Source organism: Erythrolamprus reginae, chromosome 7, assembly GCF_031021105.1.
Source record: "Erythrolamprus reginae isolate rEryReg1 chromosome 7, rEryReg1.hap1, whole genome shotgun sequence".
NCBI classification, from domain to species: domain Eukaryota; kingdom Metazoa; phylum Chordata; class Lepidosauria; order Squamata; family Dipsadidae; genus Erythrolamprus; species Erythrolamprus reginae.
This window is the reverse complement of record NC_091956.1, coordinates 38924545-38945588: the sequence shown is the minus strand read 5'-3', so window position 1 is coordinate 38945588 and position 21044 is coordinate 38924545. Positions and strand designations below refer to the sequence as shown.

General features: G+C 46.4%; 2 protein-coding genes across 2 annotated transcripts in view; one reads left to right on the top strand and one right to left on the bottom strand.

Annotated features, from left to right (window-relative positions):
* The window catches only part of LOC139170328 (uncharacterized), a 355966-nt gene that overhangs the window by 102804 nt on the left and 232118 nt on the right, over nucleotides 1-21044 (bottom strand). The window lies entirely within an intron of this gene.
* FBXL5 (F-box and leucine rich repeat protein 5) overlaps nucleotides 9760-21044 on the top strand; it is a 151886-nt gene continuing 140601 nt past the window's right edge. Inside the window, 1 exon segment of the mRNA XM_070757367.1 lies at nucleotides 9760-9966. Coding sequence (XP_070613468.1) covers nucleotides 9883-9966 — 84 coding nt within the window. The 5' untranslated portion in view covers nucleotides 9760-9882.

Here is a 21044-nt window from a genome sequence, read left to right as displayed (position 1 = left end):
AGGCAAAAAGGAGCTGTGACGTTCCTTCAATATACCAGGGTGATCCGACATAAAAAACATATATACCCCTCCCTGGTACAGAGCTAGAGAGGGATCAGGTCTGGTGGCTCAACTGTTAATTCTCTGCCTTATAAGGCAGAGGCTGCCAGATCAAATCCCAGTAAGGAAGGGTGTGGCTAGCTGATGAGGCCAGAAGAAGGCTGAAATGGTACCATCCTAGTCTCCCTTAATTTTAAAATTTCAGCTAAAAACATTTGATACATACAGAATATAGTTGTCGGCTATGAATAAATTAACTGCCTTGAAGTGGTCCTGGGTTGGGCCTAGAGGCAAAAAGGAGCTGTGACGTTCCTTCAATATACCAGGGTGATCCGACATAAAAAAACATATATACCCCTCCCTGGTACAGAGCTAGAGAGGGATCAGGTCTGGTGGCTCAACTGTTAATTCTCTGCCTTACAAGGCAGAGGCTGCCAGATCAAATCCCAGTAAGGAAAGGTGTGGCTAGCTGATGAGGCCAGAACAAGGCCGAAATGGTACCATCCTAGTCTCCCTTAATTTTAAAATTTCAGCTAAAAACATTTGATACATACATATATATATATAGAGGCAAAAAGGAGCTGTGACGTTCCTTCAAATATACCAGGGTGATCCGACATAAAAAACCATATATATATATATATATATATATATATATATATATATATATATATATATATATAGTACATATATACCTATCTATACTTATATAGAAATAACAATAATAGCTCAGTTAAAAAGAATTTCTCAACAAATAAATAAAGTGATATTTATCTATATTTGAATTGTTATTGTATTTTCTTTCCTTTTTTATATCAGCCCTACATACATCTATTTTTTTTCTGATCATTGGCCCAATTATAAAAGTTTTTCCATGTGTTTATATCTTGTGATTTTTTATCGTTTTTCAATTTTTGTGTTAGTGTATCGTATTCTGCACAGTCAAGCATTTTTTTGATCATATCTCTTTCTGTTGGTGGATCTTCTTTCTTCCAGTTTTGTGCTATAGTGATCCTGCTTGCTGTTATTAACTGTTATATTAGATGGTATTCTTCTTTCTTGACTCTCAAATCTATTATACCTAGTAAACAAATCTCTGGTTTGAGTTGTAGTTTAATTTTAGTAATTTCATATATCCAATTTCTAATTTTAATCCATACTGTTCTAATTTTTGGGCAAGTCCACCACATGTGGAAAAATGTTCCATTTGTGTTTGGACATCTCCAACAGTTTGGTTTTAATTTGGGATAAATTTGTTTTATTGTTGTTGTGAGCCGCCCCGAGTCTTTGGAGAGGGGCGGCATACAAATCTAATAAATAAATAAATGGTATGTTTGTGTGTATGTTTGGTTTTTAATAAGGGTTTTTTAGTTATTTTAAATATTCGATTTGTTATATGCTGTTTTATTATTGTTGTTAGCCGCCCCGAGTCTACGGAGAGGGGTGGCATATAAATCTAATAAATAAACAAACAAACAATAAATAAATAAATAATTAAATCTCATCCATGTGAACTTTATTCATTCTTCTTTCTCATTCTTCCACTATGACCGCTCTAGCTTGTGATGACTCTTGGTCATCTTCCCAGCTGCCGATCAGGAGGCTGCTGCCCGTTCTTCAGGGGGTTTGCAATTTCCCTGTATTGCTGCTTCATGCCACCCTTCTTTGCCATCACTACAGGATGGTTCTGATCCATTTGGATCCCCCAGAATAGCTGCAATTCGATGGTCCATCACTTGGGTTAATGGCATCTACTACATCCTCCCACTCGCATTTGTATTGTGACATGTGGGAGATGGCATCAGTTATGCAATTCCTTCCCCCTTTGATGTATTTTACAATTAAGTTAAATTAGTTGAAGTATTGGGCCCCATTTGCCTGTATTTGGAGAGCTTGGTGGTCTCATTGGCTCTAGCTCATGGAAAGGGGGGGGTTGTCTCACTTGGGCAGCTAGCTTGTGGCTTAAGGGAGCCACTAGTGGCAGCATTGGGCTCTGTCTTCTTCTGGAGGGTGGCTAGGGGGCTGCATTCTCATATGCCTCCCCATTTCTGGGTGGGTAGGTGCATGTGGGTGCACTGGGGTTGCTCTGTGGTCAGCTCCGGCTTAAACTTAGGGCTGGCTAATTGGAGTTCAGTGGGTTGGATTTGGCTTCCCCTCCCATCTGTGAGTTTGGTTGCACCCCACCCCCCCATTTCTTTTGGGTGGCACGACTGCCCCTCATCATGAAAGGTGATTTGGTCAAATTCTTCCCTCAATTGCTCCAAGGCTCCCAACTAGGGCCCCCTAGGGCAGTGATTGGTTCGTGTGCCAAAAGAGATAGAGGTGGGGGAGCTAGCATGCATGATGTGCCCATCCCATTTCCCACTCCTGTGCATGCACACTCTCTCTGTCCCTACACATGCGCACGGGGGGGGGGGAATGAAAGGAAGAAGCTGTGTCCCTTCCCTGTCTTCCTCTTGAGGGAGAGAAGCCCTGAAACGTGCGAGGATCCCTGAGATCCTCGCTGCAGTTTCAGAGCTTCTCTGGATCCTCATACGTTTTGGGGCTTCTTTCGCTCAAGGGAAAGAATGGAAGGGACACAGCTTCTTCCTTTCGGTCCCCCCCCTCCTCAGCAGCCAGAGAAGCTCTGAAACTGCAGCAAGGATCTCAGGGATCCTCATACTTTTCAGGGCTTCTCTCCCTCAAGGAGAAGACAGGGAAGGGACACAGTTTCTTCCTTTCGTCCCGTCCCTCCCCCAAGCAGGCATAGAAGCTCTGAAACTGCAGCGATAATACCAGAGATCCTCATAACGTTTCAGGGCTTCTCTCCCTCAAGGAGAATACAGGGAAGGGACACAGCTTCTACCCTATCTTCTCATGAGTGAGAGAAGGCCAAAAATGTATAGGGATCCCTGAGATCCTCACTGCATTTTCAGAGCTTGTCTTGCTACCGAGGTGGTGGGGGGACGAAGGGCAGTAGCTGTCTTCATTGCTCCGGCAATTTGGGCCATTTTTTCCCCTCCCAGGCTTCAGGGAAGATTCCCTGAAGCCTTGAGGCAAAAAAATTGCTGAACGCAAACCGGAAGTTCAGGAAAGCGCACTTCCGGTTTGCTATTGAGCTGGGGTTTTTTACATTCTGGGGGGTTCAGGGAATCCACGGCAGGGGTGAAACAGCCTTTCCCAAGGCCAAAAATCAGGTGGTCAGTGCATACATGTGCACTGGAGCTGCCATAAGGCAACACCTTGCGTGCCCTCTGATATGGCTCCACATGCCACCTGTGGCATGTGTGCCATAGATTCGCCATCATGATCCTAGGGTCCCAACTAGGGATCCCCTAGGGTCCCAACTAGGGATTTGGGGGTTCCCACTCCTTCATGCACTCTAGTCTTCCTAGTTTGTTTATGGGCTGCCCCAAACAACAGGAGCTAGGTTGGGGGAATTCAGCCTCAGCTGCTTGGTGGACTTGTTTCCACCAATACCCCTCCCTTTTTGCTTTGGTTGCTGAGAGGGGCATCCTGGACATCTCAGTTTCCATGATTAGAGACAGCTGCATTTAGGTTGTGACTGGGCTGCTGATTCCTGGAGTTTCCTGGATGAGAGTGGGATCTACCTCCTTTTGGATTGCCAGGACCAGGCTTCTTCAAGGATTCTGCCATCTGCCATGAAGGCCTGGGTTTCTCTCTAAGCATCCCAGGTATTGAAGAGCAATTGGAGAGTTCGGCGCTCAGGAATCCCAGTTTATTTATTATTTATTTATTTATTTATTTAGATTTGTATGCCGCCCCTCTCCGCAGACTCGGGGCAGCTCACAACAAAGTGAAAAACAATTTATAACAAATCTAAATTTCTACTAAAAACATTTTAAAAACCCCATTTTCTAAACACACATACATACACACATACCATTCATAAATTGTATATGCCCGGGGGAGATGTCTCAGTTCCCCCATGCCTGACGACACAGGTGGGTCTTAAGGAGCTTACGAAAGGCAAGGAGAGTAGGGGCAGTTCTAATCTCCGGGGGGAGTTGGTTCCAGAGGGTCGGGGCTGCCACAGAGAAGGCTCTTCCCCTGGGGCCCGCCAACCGACATTGTTTAGTTGACGGGACCGCGGAGAAGGCCCACTCTGTGGGACCTAATCGGTCGCTGGGATTCGTGCAGCAGCAGGCGGTCTCGGAGATATTCTGGTCCAGTGCCATGAAGGGCTTTAAAGGTCATAACCAACACTTTGAATTGTGACCGGAAGTTGATCGGCAGCCAATGCAGACTGCGGAGTGTTGGTGAAACATGGGCATACCTAGGTAGGCCCATGACTGCTCTCGCAGCTGCATTCTGCACGATCTGAAGTTTCCGAACACTTTTCAAAGGTAGCCCCATGTAGAGAGCATTACAGTAGTCGAACCTCGAGGTGATGAGGGCATGAGTGACTGTGAGCAGTGAGTCCCGGTCCAGATAGGGTCGCAACTGGTGCACCAGGCGAACCTGGGCAAAGGCCCCCCTCGCCACAGCTGAAAGAGGGTTCTCTAATGTGAGCTGTGGATCGAGGAGGATGCCCAAGTTGCGGACCCTCTCCGAGGGGGTCAATAATTCCCCCCCCAGGGTAATGGAAGGACAGATGGAATTGTCCTTGGGAGGCAAAACCCACAGCCACTCCGTCTTATCCGGGTTGAGTTTGAGTCTGTTGACACCCATCCAGGCCCCAACAGCCTCCAGACACCGGCACATCACTTCCACTGCTTCGTTGACTGGACATGGGGTGGAGATGTAAAGCTGGGTATCATCAGCGTACTGATGATACCTCACCCCATGCCCTTGGATGATCTCACCCAGCGGTTTCATGTAGATATTGAATAGCAGGGGGGAGAGGACCGACCCCTGAGGCACCCCACAAGGGAGAGACCTCGGAGTCGACCTCTGACCCCCCACTAACACTGACTGCGACCGACCGGAGAGGTAGGAGGAGAACCACTGAAGAACAGTGCCTCCCACCCCCAACCCCTCCAGCCGGTGCAGAAGGATACCATGGTCGATGGTAGCGAAAGCCGCTGAGAGGTCAAGAAGCACCAGGACAGAGGATAAACCCCTGTCCCGGGCCCGCCAGAGATCATCCATCAACGCGACCAAAGCAGTTTCCGTGCTGTAACCGGGCCTGAAACCCGACTGCTGGGGACCTAGATAATCAGCTTCTTCCAAGGATCGCTGGAGCTGGAGTGCCACCACCTTCTCGACAACCTTCCCCATAAAGTTAAGGTTGGAGACTGGCCGGTAGTTATTAAGTACGGCTGGGTCCAGGGAAGGCTTCTTGAGGAGGGGGCGCACGAGCGCCTCTTTATAGGATGATGGAAAGGATCCCCTCCCCAAGGAAGCGTTGATAATCTCCTGTACCCAGCTCCGTGTCACCTCTCTGCTGGCCGAAACCAGCCAGGAGGGACACGGATCCAGTAGACAGGTGGTGGAACTCACAGCTCCAATGGCCTTGTCCACTTCATCAGTTGGTTTTGATTAGTTTTGAGAGAGCTATTTGGACAATTCTGGGAGTTGAAGTCCACGAGTTTTAAAGTTGCCAAGTTTGGGGACTCCTGTTCTAGAGCCTCCCATAAGTTATCAATAATACAGCCTTTCAAGTGTGGTCAATTGGTGGTGATACTATGTGAAAGTGAATTTTCCACAAGCTATAGTCTTATCCTCTCAGTTGTTAAGTCTATTTCACTTAGTATCTTAGCCTTTAGCTCCCAGTCTGCTAGTGGCAATAATCGGACAACTCTTTTAATTCTAGTCACTGCAACCACTAATACTTTTGGAGGGAAATTTCTAATTGAGAACAACTTTGGGAGGTAGTGTTTCTCCTCCCATACAACTACGGTTCTGGGTTTTTTTGTTTTCAGACAATAACTTAAGTCTCAAATCTTCTTTTGGGGAGGTAACAGGCTGCACTGTCCAAAAATCAGGAGTGGCAGATTCTGGGTATTTCTTTACTATGAAGTGATGTATCCAAGATGTCACACCTTTAGTGCTGTCAAGAGTCAAGAGCACTTAAAATGGTCCTTTCCATTTCTCATCAAGGAGCTCACTAATTCCCATGTCTTTATGAGCACCCAGTCTCCAGGTTTAAATGGATGCACTCGATGATCTAGTCTGGGGTACTGGTTTTCCTGCAGATAATGGGAAACAGAATTCATAATCCCAGCAAGTTATTTTACATATTATTATTATTTATTATTATTATTTATTAGATTTGTATGCCGCCCCTCTCTGTAGACTCGGGGCGGCTCACAACAATAACAAGAACAATGTTGATACAAGGTCATCTTGCCACCTGTAGGATGAACCTCTACTCTGCCTTTAGAAGGGATATGGTCACCCCAAAAGTGCCTCAAAGCAGCTCAAGCAGTTCACTTGCAAGATACAATTCGAGTGGCAAGTCTTGTGGCCAGGACAGATGAGCTCCTGACATAGGTGTCATTTTAATACATCATTACATTTTTCTACCATAGGACTACTTTCTGGTGATAGATTGGGAGAAGCTTCCTTTTGATTTTTTCTCAAATAAACAGATTAACAGAGTGTGAAGGGACCTCATAGGTCTAGTCCAACTTTCCACTCAAACAGGAGACTCTGCACTATTTCTGACAAATGACAGTCCAATCTCTTCTTGAAAGTCTCAAGAGATGAAGCTCCCACAACTTCCGAAGGCAAGCTGTTCCACTGGTTGATTGTTCTCACATTTATTTATTTATTTGTTCATTTGTTTGAGTTGAAAGGGATCTGGCAGGTCATCAAGTCCAACCCCCTGCTCAAGCAGGAAACTTTACACCACCCTAGCCAGATGGCAATCCAATTTCCTTTCATTGTGTCGAGTGATGGGGCGTTCACAACCTCTGCTGGCAGACCGTTCCACTGGTTGATTGCTCTTACCATCAGAAGCTCTTCCTTATTTCCAGGTTGAATCTCTCCTTGGTCAGGTTCCATCCGTTGTTCCTGGTCAGGCCCTCTGGTGCCCTGGAAAATAGTGTGATACTCCTCTCTGTGGCAACTCCTCAAATATTTGTATACAGTGATCCCCCGCTCGTTGCGAGGGTTCCGTTCCAGGACCCCCCGCAACGAACGGGTTTTCGCGAAGTAGCGCTGCGGAAGTAAAAACATCATCTGCGCATGTGCAGATGGTGTTTTTACTTCCGCAGCGCTAGCGAGGAGCCGAAGATTGGGGGCGGCGCGGGTGTTTTAAAACGTCCCCGCCGACATGGGGGGGCTCGCTAGCACCCCCTAACCCAGGTTGCGGGTTCGGGGGGGGTGCTAGCGAGCCCCCCCATGTCGGCGGGGACGTTTTAAAACACCCGCGCGACTTTCCAATGAGTCCCGAAGACAAACGCGTTGTCTTCGGGACTCATTGGAAAGTCGCGCGGGTGTTTTAAAACGTCCCCGCCGACATGGGGGGCTCGCTAGCACCCCCCCGAACCCCCAACCCGGGTTTGGGGGTGTGCTAGCGAGCCCCCATGTCGGCGGGGACGTTTTAAAACACCCGCGCGACTTTCCAATGAGTCCCGAAGACAAACGCGTTGTCTTCGGGACTCATTGGAAAGTCGTGCGGGGTGTTTTAAAACGTCCCCTCCGGCATGGGGGGCTTCCGAGCAGCCCCCCAAACCCGGGTTGGGGGTCCGGGGGGTGCTGGCAAGCCCCCCATGCCGGTGGCGACGTTTTAAAACAGCCGCGCCGCCCCCAATCTTCGGCTCCTCGCTAGCGGGCAGGCAGGCGGCTCCTCGCTAGCGGGCAGGCAGGCGAGAGCTAGCGCCAGTGAACGGCTTGTCCGCGCTCGCTCTGGCCGCTTTCGAGCTGAGTCCTGAAGCGAATTCGCTTCAGGACTCAGCTCCAAAGCGGCGAGAATGAACGGTGTGGGCGGGCGAAGGGCAGGCGGCAGCGAGGAGTTTGCGTGGGCGGTGGGGAAACTCTTGCTGATGCCCGCTGCTCGCCCTCCCGCCAGCAAGGGGGAAGACCCAGGAAGCCGCCCAGCAGCTGATCTGCCGGGCACCATCTACGCATGCGTGCCCATAGAAAAAAGGGCACGCATGCGCAGATGGTGTTTTGACTTCCGGGTTGAAAAATCGCGAATTACCCTGTTCGCAATGGTCGGGGACGCAATAACCGGGGATCACTGTACTGCTATCCTGTTCCCTCTGGCCCTCCTTTTGCTAGACTATCCGTGCCCAGTTCCAGCAACCTCTCTTTGTATGTCTTGGTTTCCATTACCATTATCATTCTGGTTGCTCTTTTCTGTACTTTCTCTACAGTTTCAATGTCCTTTTTGTAGTGGGGTGACAAAATTGAATGCAGTACTCTAGGTGTGGTCTGACTAGGACATTATAGAGTGGTATTAATACCTCCTTAGTTGATGCAGTTTAAGATTGTGTTGACTTTTTTAGCCGCCACTGCACATTGCAGGCTCATATTTAGTTGGTTATCAACTAAGACTCCGAGATCTTTCTCACAGTCTCTGCTGTTAAGTGTGGTTTCTCCTAATTTGTATGTGTCTTATGTTTTCCTTACCTAGGTATTAGCTTTTTTCAAAATTAAATTTCATTTTGTTAATTTGAGCCTTTAGTACTAATCTGTCTAGATCTTTCTGTATTTTTTAGCATATCCTCTGGGTATTGGCCTACTCCTGCCAGCTTGGTGTTGTCTGCAAATTTGATTAGTTCCCCTCTATTCCTCATTTATTTATTTGTTCGATATTTATGCCGCCCTTCTCCTTAGACTCAGGGCGGCTTACAATATGTTAGCAATAGCACTTTTTAACAGAGCTAGGCTATCATCTAGCTCATTGATAAATATGTTGAAGAGCACTGGGCTCAGGACTGAACCCCTTACTGACTGAACTGTCAGAAAGTTCCTCATTTCTAGGTTGAATCTCTCCTTGATCAATTTCCATCCATTATTCCTTGTCTGTCCTTCAGATTATTTGGAAATAGCTTGCCCCTCTCCTGTCACAGCCCTCAAATATTGGAACATTGTATCATGTCTCACCTGATCCTTTTTCTTTTCTAGACTAGCTATGCACAGTTCCTGTAACTGTTCATGTTTTAGTCTCAGTCTCCTAATCACCTTGGTTGCTCTCCTCTGCACTTTTTCTAGTGTCAACATACTCTTAAGTGTGGTGTAACTAAGGCTTTATAGTACCTCACTTGATTTTGATCTTATAATATAATCTTAAGAAGTTTTGCATAGAGATGGACAGAGGTCAAAACAGAACCTTACAGCAGTCCATAAATCAAAAAGGGAAGGGGGGAAAACATGGATTATGGCAATCCATCATATATTATAGTTAGAGACCCAACATGTAGATTAGAAAAAATTAAATGGAGATTTTAAAAACGGAGGAAAATGACTGGGAGTTCGAAGTCTACACATCTTAATTGATTGAAAAAGATTGAGGATTGGGGGGGGGGGAAAAGCCAAGGCTGAACAACACTCTGCTTTATATGTGATACAGGTCAGCCCCCGCCGCCCCCAACCAGCCATTCTGCAAATTGCATAACTGGCCGTTCATAATTTAGGCTTCATGTCTTAACAGAAGGCAGGTTAAGTCTCCTGTAAACTTGCCACCCAGCCGAAGAAGCGTATTTATTAGGCTGTCACGTGATGCAAGACACTCACTTCCTAATTCTACAAAATGCCTGAAAAAGGTCGTTTCTCGGCCCGGAAACACTTCTCTAAGTAAAAGGCGGCCGGCTCCCTCCACATGACGGAGTGCTGGGTGGGATCGGACTTTGCGCCGCCTCTACTAGAGACGCGTGCGCAAAGCGAGCCACCTATGCTCGTCGCTGGAGCGCGGCTGAGGGAGGGAACGTCGCTCTCTATGGGGGAGAGAAGATGGCTCCCTTCCCGGAGGAGGTGGATGTTTTCACCGCCCCGCACTGGCGGATGAAGCAGCTCGTCGGGCTCTACTGTGACAAGGTAGGGAAGGGGCTGAGGGGCGTCGTGGGAACCGCCGCCACCGCCGCGACACACCCCCACGTCTCGGCCTCAGCCGGCGGATTGGAGGTACTGCGCCTGCGCACAAAAGGGGAGAATACTGCGGTTGCGCACTTGGGTTGCTGTCTTGCGCGCGACGTAGGTCTCCCTCTTGTTGCTTTTCTGCTTTTAGAAATGTTGATCCCCCCCCCCCCCTTTTAATCCAGAAATAAAAGATATATTTTCCTGTGGGGAATAACTGGCCCAAGGTCTCTGGTTTCCCCCTCCTTGTCCATCTCTTTGTTGTCGGTGTTTCTCAACTCCAGCAACTGGAAGATGTGAATTTCAGCTCCCTGGCTAGATAATTCTGGGAAATGGCAATATCACTTACACTTATATACCGCTTCATAGTGCTTTACAGCAATCTCTAAGTGGTTTACAGAGTCAGCATAGTGCCCTCAAAAATCTGGCTCCTCATTTTACCGACTTCAGGATGGAAGACTGAGTCAACCTAATATTGAAGTTCATCCATCTTCAATTTGCCTTAAGGAGCTGAAGGTCTAAAGCTGCACCGTGTCAGTCGCTGCCTTATAAATCTTATTAGTATTGCCATATTTTTCATCGGACTTCAGAATCCTCTTGTTGCTGAGGCCTAAGATAAAGACATATTAATGCATTATTTTATCATACATATGGTTCCCAATGCTAAATTTCTGAGCTAATGAAAGCTTCAGGAGTCTGAAAGACAATCCAGGATGGCAGAAAATTGGACTGTTGGAAAAATATGTGTTATTGAAATGTTGTTTGGCACAAGTATTAGATACAAAACAGGATGATTCAACAAGGTATGTATCTGAGTCAAGCATTTCATGGATTTTTTCTCCCGTCTCTGTTTTTTTCACTTTTTGCTGCAAGTAGTAATGACTTTGAGCATGAAGTTTTTATCATTTTTCAAGACCTTGACTGAATGCAGAAGTTGGAAGAACAGAACAAGAGCAATGTTCTGAAATCTGTTGCTGTAATTCAGTGTTTCCCAACCTTTTTTGAGCCGCGGCACATTATTCACATTTTCAAAATCCCGGGGAACATGGGGGGGGGGGGCTAAAAAGAAGTTTGGACAAAAAAAAAATCATTCTTCCGCCCTTTCGCTCCCTCCCTCTCCTTTCCTTCCTCTTTCTCTCTCCATCCCTCTTTCTTTCCCTCTTCCTTCCTCTCTTTTTTGCTCTCTTTCTCTCTCCCTCCTTCCCCCCTCTCTTGCCCTCTCTCTCTTGCTTTCCTTCTCTCTTTCTCTGTCTCTCTTGCTATCTCTCTTTCTTTCTCTCTCTTTCAAAGGACACTTGCCCCCGCCCCCGCCAGTGAAGCTCCAGCTGGAGCTCTTGTTTGCCACTGCCATCCCCCGGCTACTACACGGTGCCGCTGCTGCTGGTGCCCTTCCGCTGCCGGTGCCCTCCTGCTGGGCCCCAAAGGACATTTGTTGCCACCCCCGTCAGGGAAGCTCCAGCTGGGCGGGGCGGTGGACCTGGAGCTCCCACTCACAGCCTCCACCCCCAGTTACTGTCTGATGCCGCTGCTGCTGGCGGTCTCCTGCTGAGCCCCAAAGCTCATCTGCTGCGAAGAAGGAAGGCGTGGAAAAGGAGGCACGAAGAATGGAGCTAAGCTTCTGGTCTCGGAAGCTGAGCTTCGCGGCACACCTGACCATGCCTTGCGGCACACTGGTTGAAAAACACTGCACAGTGATTTTCAACCTTTTTTGAGCCGCGGCACATTTTTTACACTTACAAAATCTTGGGGCACACTACCAATCAAAATGACACAAAATAACACTCTAAGACACTCTCCTCTCTTTTCCCATCCCTGCCTCCTCCCCCCTTTTGTGTGTATACTCTTGAACCATTTCTCTATCTCTTCGTCTCTCTTGCCTTCTTTCTCTCTTTCTTTCTTTCTTTCTTTCTTTCTTTTTCTTTCTCTCTTTCTCTCTTGCTGTTTCTCTCTCTGTTTCTTGCTTTTCTCTCTCTCTCTCCCTCTCTCGCTATCTCTTTCTCTCTCTTGCTATCTCTCTTTCTCTCTCTCTTTCTCATACACCATGCCGCAGCAGCAGCATTGGGCAGTAGCCATGGGGCGGCGGCAGGACGGTCAGCTGTGAGGCGGAGCTCCAGAAGGGAGACACAGACGGTGGCTGGATGTGTTGCTAGACGCCGTACATGCTGGGCATGGGCGTGGGGCTGGAACCTCCGTCCTGGCCCAGCCAGCGGGACAGTGCCAGCCCCACAGTGCCAGCATGTATGGCGTCTAGCAACATATCCAATCGCCGCCGTCGGGCCTCAGTTTGGGAGCTCCGCCTCACAGCTGACCGCCCTGCCACCGCCCCACGCCTACTGCCCAATGCTGCTGCTGTGGTATGGTGTACGAGAAAGAGAGAGAGAAAGAGAGAGAAAGAGATAGCGAGAGAGAGGGAGAGAGAGAGAGAGAGAAAAGCAAGAAAGAGAAAGAGAGAAACAGCAATACTGCTGCTGCGGCGTGGTGTACACTGTTGCCGATCGCTCGCAGCAGCCGCCGCTGCTAGCGCCCTCCCGCCGGGCCCCAAAGTTCACCTGCTGCCGCCGCCAGGGAAGCTCCAGCCGGGCGGGGCGCTGCAGCTGCCGGAAAACTTGGAAGGCGCGAAGAAGGAAGCTTAGCTTCCAGTCTCGCAACTTTTTCCTCAGCAAAAAGTTGCGAGACAGGAAGCTGAGCTTCCTTCTTTGCGGCACACCTGACCATGTCACACTGGTTGGAAAACACTGGTCTAAAAAATAAGGGTATGTATGTTTGGCTAGGGAATTCTGAGAGTTTATTAATTCGACTTCTATGCCGCCCAATCCCAATGGGACTCAGGGTGGCTGAAGGGAGTTGAAGTTAAGTCCTCTTAAGATAGTCAGGTTTTGAGATCCTTAGTCTAAACCATACTTCTGGATCCTTAATGGAGCTCTCCTCTCTTGCCTTTTAAACCTTTTAAAATTTGTTTAACACGAGGGCCAATGGGGAAAATTTCCTTCAGTGCTCTTTTGCTGAGAAATGTTGGGCAGGACAGTTTTTGGAAAGTCATCTGACAGCCTTGCTGGTATTCCACCCACCTACCCTTTGATGGGGCAGAAGAGGAGGAGGTGGGGATTGCCCAGCCAGAAAAAACACTACGGATAGTGGGCTTCATAGGAAAAGCCTCAGCCTCCCGCCACCGCGCCTTTCAAATCGTGCAAAAAATCTCTGGAAAGCTGTAAGGCAGTGATGGCGAACCTATGGCATGGGTGCCACTGGTGTCACGTGGAGTCATATCTTCTGGCACGCGAGTTGTTGCCCTAGCTCAGCTCCAAGTGCATGTGTGTCTCGGCCAGCTGATTTTTGGTTCACACAGAGGTTCTAAGAGGGTGTTTTCACTTCCAGAGAGTCCCCAGAGGGATGGGGAGGGTGTTTTTACCCTTCCCCAGCTGCAGGGAAGCCTTTGGAGCCTGGAGAGGATAAAACATGAGCCTACTGGGCCCACCAGAATTTGGGAAACAGGCCCATTTTCAGCCTCCTGATAGCCTCCGGGGGAGGGAGGGGCAGAGGAAGCTGTTTTCGCCCTCTCCAGATATTGAATTACGGGTGTAGGCACTCACACATGCATAATAGCACATGCCCACTCTCTTTTGGCATCCAAGGAAAAAAGGTTTTGCCATTACTGTTGTAAGGCAAAGCAGGAAGATTGCAGTAAAGCTTTTTTTAAGAAAATGTGGACAGGAAGGAGTACTAATTCCATTGAAATTGGCGAAGGAGGCAAGGTGGCGGGGAGAGAGAAAAGGGCGGCTGCTGCCTCCCTTCGTTTTTGAGGCTTGCTCGCTTCTCATGCCTGCTCTTACAACTTAGCTGACCGTCCCAATACCCACTGCCAGAGCCCACTACACACTCTTTGACACAGCAGTCGAGAAAGAGCAAAATTAGCAAAGAAACAAAGGGTGGCATCTTCCCCATTATGACTGCGTGGCACTTGCAATATGCTCTGTGGAAGTTTCCTGTTGACTGCGCGACTGGGCAGTTACGCAGCTTAGAGGGAACAGTGCGCATGGCACACAGACCCATATCGGAGGACATGCGAGACTTTGCCATGTTTCATTTCCAGAGCGCGTGTGCATGCTGGCCAGCTGATTTTTAGCCTTGAGAAAGGATGTTTCATCCTCTGTATTTTTCAGGGAAGCTTTTGGTTTGCCGTTGTGCTGTTTTTTGAAATCCGGAGGGTTCAGAGAAGCTTTCTGAAGTCCTGGAGTGCAAAAAACTGCAAAATTGCAAAAGCCATTTTAAATTGCACTTTCAGATCACAGAGAAAGAGAACAGAAAGGTAGTGGCCCACGGGCCTGATGGCGCGCGAATCATATACTATAAACCAAAATCAGCAAAGTTTGGTAGCAATAGGGGTTGCTGATTTTCTTGCTAAGTACTTGTATTTCAATACAGTGTTAAGATGACTGGCTTGGTGTAGTGTAACACTTGTTTGGCTGTTGTATTCCATAGTACCTTGTGGAACTTGGGGTGCTGCCCTCTTTGCATAAGGACATCTAGTTTATATGGCGAGATCTCTAGATTGCAGTCCTTAATTTGTAGCTTGCAGGCAGAAGTGGAAAGTTTGTCCCAGCCACGTGCTTTAATGCAGCCATGTGTGCAGCCTCCACTTCCACAGCGCCCCCCGAGGAGGAGGGCTGTGTGGACAACTGTTGGTTCAGGAAGATTATGTGCAGTCGAGCAAAAACATAGCAATTTCGGTCTCTCTGTATCAAATTCCTATAATGTCCTTGCAGATTTAAATAGTAAGGATGTTGTAGGTATTAGCAAGGTCCCTCAGGTGGAGAATGAGGGGATGTTCAAAGGAGAAGTTGTTGTAAATGAGGTGTATAGTGTCACCAATCCATCAAGTGCAGTTAGTAGAAATAAAAAGAGGACAGTGGTGTAAAGCTGAAGGTTTTGGCTATGTAAGTCATGATGTCAGTAGGTGGTCAGTAGGAGTTATTTAAAAGGGATGGTTTGCATCCATCATACAGAGGTACCCAGGTGCTTGGTGAGGAATTCAGAACTTTTTTGGACAGGCATTTAAACTAGGTAAAGGGGACAGAGATGTAACTGATGTGGTTGATTTCTGTCCCCGACCAATGAGGATAAATCAGTTTCTGGAAGCTTATGAATAGGGAGCTGTAAATAGAATAGATGTAGTTGTTGATGATAAGGGGCAAACTAATAATGAAAATAATGTTCTTCGGGTAACGTGCACGAATGCTCGAAGCTTGAGTAACAAGATCTGTGAGTTAATGGCCATAATATTTGGATCTGGTTGCCATAACTGAGACATGGTTTAAGGATTCTAATGAATGGGAAATATCCATATCAGGATATACACTGTATAGGAAGGATAGAATAGAGAGAAAGGGAGGAGGAGTAGCCATTTATGTTAAAGAAAGTCTAAAAACAACACTAATTCAAAATACGTGTAAAGATCTGGAGACTCTCTGGATTTGCATGCAAAATAAAGACGGTTCTGTCATTAGAATTGGGGTGATCTATAGGCCTCCAGGGCAATCTGAGGAATATGACAACAAGATGGTGGATGAAATTACCCAAATGGCAGTAAGGGGAAATATTGTGGTTATGGGTGATTTCAACATGCCTGATGTTGACTGGAATATCCCCAGTGTCCTTACATGCAAAAGTAAGAATATAGTAGAAGCCTTTACAGGAGCAGCTCTGGCACAGCTGGTTAAGACACCAACTAGAGGGGAGAATATTCTAGATTTAGTTTTTATGAATGGGAATTGGGTTTCAGAGGTCAAGTGGGAGAAAATTTAGGTTGCAGTGACCATCTATGTTTGTGGTTTGATGTAAAAACTGATTGTGAGCAATCCTATACTGCAACCAAAGTATTGGATTTCAGAAAAACAAATTTTAATGCAATGGGGGAATATTTAAATAATGAATTAAAGGTGAGGGATAAAATGGCAGGAGCGAGCACCCAGTGGACTGTATTAAAAAAGGCCATCTTAAAAGCCACTGGACTGTATGTAAGGCAAATAACTAAAGGTAAAAGGAAGAAGAAACCGCTATGGTTTAGCAATGATGTAAGGGCTATAGTCAATGAAAAAAAGGCTGCCTATAGGAGGTATAAAGAGTCTGGAAGTATAGCTGATAGAGAGGTGTATAAAATGAGACAGAAGGAGGCGAAACAGATAATACATGCTGCTAAAGCCTCAAAAGAGGAAGAAATTGCCAAATCTGTAAAGAAGGGGGATAAAACCTTCTTCAGATATATTAGTGATAGGAAGAAGAAAAACTGCAGCATCACGAAGCTTAGTACCGGGAATAATACATGCATTGATGGGAATAAGGAGATCGCTGACCATTTCAATAGCTACTTCTGTTCAGTTTTCTCAAAAGACACCTTACAAAATAATACTATAGAGCAGTGATGGGCAACCTTTTGAGCTTGGTGTGTCAAAATTCGCCAAAAAACTGAGCATAACTCGGGTGGTGTGTCACCTTGAGAAAAAAACTGGGCGGCATAGAAGTATATATATATATATATATATATATATATATATATATATATATATATAGGTAGGTAGGTAGGTAGATATATAGGTAGATAGGTAGGTAGGTAGGTAGATAGACAGATAAACAAACAAAAAATAAATATAAATATAAATAAATAATAAATCCCTTCTTTTTTATTAAAAGAAATTAATAATAAAACCAAACCAAACTCTATTACTATTAAAACTAAAACAACCAGCAAATTCAAAAACATAACTATTAATAAAAACAGGTGAGGGTTGGGGGTTTTCTTTCTCTGTTATTATTTAAGTGCTTTTACCATATGCTTTAAATCAGTGATTTTCAACCTTTTTTGAGCCGCGGCACATTTTTTACATTTACAAAATCCTGGGGCACACCACCAACCAAAATGACACAAATCTAATAAATAAATAAATAAATAAATAAATAAATAAATAAATAAATAAATAAATAAATACATACATACATACATACATACATACATACATACATACATACATACATAAATAACCCCCTCATATATACAATCCCATGTAACATCCCCTTATAAATACAGTGGTACCTCGAGATACGAGTTTAATTCGTTCCGGACCTGGGCTCTTAAGTCGAGCAGCTCTTATCTCGAACGACTTTTCCCCATAGGAATTAATGTAAATAATTTTAATTGGTTCCAGCCCTCAAAAAACTCACAAAGTTAGTCTAAATTATGCAGAAAGACATGTTTTTAATGAAGAAATGTACATGTACATATAAATGAATAATGAAGTTTCTTTCATTTAACTTGTAAACTTTCTTAAACTTTTAAATTTACATATGTTCAACTTCTCTGCCACCCAATCCTGTAGGAAAGAGGTCCCCAACCCTTTTTGCACCAGGGACCGGCTTTAAGCGATCAAGAGAGGAATGGGTGAATGAATGGACGGAGGGTGGGAAGGAAGGAAGGAAAGAGGGAAGGGACAGGAACAGAGGAAGGAAGCAAGGAAACTTATGAAAGGGGAGAGTAAGAGAGGAATGAGTGAAGGGAGGGAGGGAGGGAAGAAGGTGGGAAGGAGAAAGAAAAGAAGAAATAGAGGAAGGGAAGGTAAAAGAGAGAAAGAAAAAGAGCAAGAAAGCAAGAAAGAAAGAAAGAAAGAAAGAAAGAAAGAAAGAAAGAAAGGGGGAAGGGACAGGAACAGAGGAAGGAAGCAAGGAAACTTATGAAAGGGGAGAGTAAGAGAGGAATGAGTGAAGGGAGGGAGGGAGGGAAGAAGGTGGGAAGGAGAAAGAAAAGAAGAAATAGAGGAAGGGAAGGTAAAAGAGAGAAAGAAAAAAAGCAAGAAAGAAAGCTGCAAGCACCCCCCCGAGCCCCCCAGGCCGGCTGCAACCTTTTAAAACACGCGCGCCGCTTCGCAGCTGTCTCTTGAAGCCGAACGCGGAAGTTAGCGTTTGGCTTCAGGAGACAGCTCCTTGGCGCTTGTATCTCGAATTTGGGCTTGTAAGTAGAACAAAAATATCTCTCCCCTCCCAGCTCTTATCTCGAGTTGCTCTTAAGTAGAGCAGCTCTTATGTCGGGGTTCCACTGTACAGTCAATCATCAATCATCCCTCCTCAAATTTATACCACTGTCTCATTTCTGGGTATTTCTCCTGTCTTTCCCCCTTTTCTCTCATGTTTCTCATTTCTCTCTCTTCCTCCCTTTTCCCCTCATTCCTTCTCCCTCTCACTTCTCCTCTTTTTCCATCCCTGTCTCTTTCCCCCCCTTATGTGTGTGTGTGTATACACTCGAACCATTTCCAAAACCAGTTGAGGGCTGGGTTTTTTTTATCATTAAATTCTTTTCAAAAACAGGTGTGGGCTGGGGGTGCGTTCTTATTATTTGGATGCTTTTTACCATATGCTTCAAAAATCACCTCTCTCTCTCTTTTGTTTCTCTCTCCTCTCATTCTCTGCCTCAATCATTTTCTCATTTCTCCTTTTTTCTCCCCTTTTTGTTCTCATTTCTGTCGCTCTCCTTTCCTCTCCCTATCTGTCTTGCTTTCTCTTGCTATCTTTTTTCTCTCTTGCTTTCCTTCTCTCTCTCTCTTGTTCTCTTATTTTCTTTCTCTCTCTCTCTTGTTCTTTCTCTCTCATGCTTTCTCTTGTTCTTTTAAAATTTTTTAAAAAGTGTGGGCGCACGCTACTACGCATGCGTGAGTTCTGACATCCATAATTCGCTACCCCTCCTCTCTCTCTTTCTCTCTCCTCCTTCCTCTCTCATCTCTCTTCCCTTTCTCTCATTCCCTTTCTCTCTACCCTTTCTATCTCTCACTCTTTCCTTCTCTCCCTCCCTTTCTCTCTTTCTTTTCTCTCATTCCCTCTTTCTCTCTCTCCTTTCTATCTCTCACTCTTTCCTTCTCTCCCTCCCTTTCTCTCTCTTTCCTTTCCCTCATTCCCTCTTTCTCTCTATCCTTTCTATCTCTCTTTCCTTCTCTCCCTCCCTTTCTCTCTCTTTCCTTTCTCTCATTCCCTTTCTCTCTATCCTTTCTATCTCTCACTCTTTCCTTCTCTCCCTCCCTTTCTCTCTTTCCTTTCTCTCATTCCCTCATTCTCTCTATCCTTTCTATCTCTTTCCTTCTCTCCCTCCCTTTCTCTCTCTTTCCTTTCTCTCATTCCCTTTCTCTCTATCCTTTCTATCTCTCATTCTTTCCTTCTCTCCCCCCCTTTCTCTCTTTCCTTTCTCTCATTCCCTCTGTCTCCTGGGGCTGACTGCGCCTGCCCTGCACCCCCAACCGCGGAGGGAAAGCATTTGCCTTTCGGCACCGCCAACCCCCCCTCCACCAGCAGCAAAAGCCTTTCGGCTCCGTCGTTCAGGCTTTTGCTGCTGGTGGAGGGGAAGGCACCAAAGGCAAACGGTGCATCCCTCCAGAAGCAGCAAAAGCCTAAGCGGCGGGGCGCGCCGTTTGCCTTTGGCGCCTTCCCCACCACCAGCAGCAAAAGCCTGAACGACGGAGCCGAAAGGCACCAGAAGCAGCAAAAGCCTAAGCGGCGGGGCTCGCCGTTTGCCTTTGGCGCCTTCCCCTCCACCAGCAGCAAAAGCCTGAACGACGGAGCGCCCCGCCGCTTAGGCTGTTGCTGCTTCTGGGGAGGTGCACCGTTTGCCTTTCGGCTCCGTCGTTCAGGCTTTTGCTGCTGGTGGAGGGGGGGGGGTTGGCGGTGCCGATGCCAAATGCTTTCCCTCCGCGGTGGGGGGTGCAAATGGCGCGACGTCTACGCAGGTTTTTTTTTTCAGACTCTTTTTTGCGAGCCCGGCATGATTTTTTTAAAATTACAGATTAATAATAACCCCTCATCCTTCCCCTCTTCCCCTCCCTCTCTCCCTTTATATTTAACCCTTCCTTCCTCTCTCCCTCTCTCCCTCTTTTCTCTTTGGTGAACCCCCCAAACTGTTCAGACTCAAGAAAAAGCTTATCAAGGGGGGGGGGTGTTTGTGAAAATCTAGTTATGAGCCGCCAAAGACGTCCACGCAGGGTTTTTTTTTTCCCACTCTTTTTTGCGAGCCCGGCATGATTATTTTTAATTACAAATGAATAACCCGGTAAGGGTTTACCTGTAACAGCTATAAGAGAAACGGCAATTAAATTATTCAGCCCTCCCCGATGCGATCGACCCAAGGTGAGGAGACACCATGCGCTGCTCGTGGAGGGAAAGAAGTGAAGGAGGGGAGGGGAGGTTGGAGTAGATTTCCTGGTGGAGCGATATGGGATGAGCAGTTTAATGTGTAAGCAAAGTAGGACCCCGGGTAAATAGCCCTGGGAGTAAAATTAAAATTGCAACCGGCGCAATTTTTTAAAAAATTGGTGCAAAACAAAATTAAGGGGAGAGGAAAAATAATAATAATAATTGCAGTTGCTGTACTTGCAGTCGGTGGGAAATTGGAAAGCGGGGAGATTTGCATCTTCACCACTCTAAGCTCCCTGTTTCTCCGGCGTGTCACCTAAAATGGCTCCGCGTGTCAGTGCTGACACGCGTGTCATAGGTTCGCCATCACTGCTATAGAGGGATATAGCATTGCTTCCAGCTGTACGGATTCAGCTCCAGTGATCTTAGAAGCCGATGTCTTAGAAGAACTTGAACAATTAAAGATAAATAAGGCAATGGGTTCAGATGGCACCCACCCCGGAGTTCTTAAAGAACTCAGATCTGCCATTGCTACCCCCCTGACTGATTTGTTTAACCAATCCCTGTTAACAGGAGATGTTCCTGAGGATTGGAGAATGGCCAGTGTTGTGCCTATCCACAAGAAGGGCAGTAGAGAAGAAGCTGGTAACTACAGGCCAGTTAGCTTGACATCAGTTATAGTTAAAATGATGGAGACTCTACTCAAAAAGAGGATAAATCAGCACCTAAAAAACAATAACTTATTGGACCCAAATCAGCATGGCTTTACTGAAGGAAAATCATGTCAGACTAATCTCATTGATTTCTTCGACTATGTCACAAAGGTGTTGGATCAAGGTGGTGCCGTGGATATTGCCTATCTGGACTTCAGCAAAGCC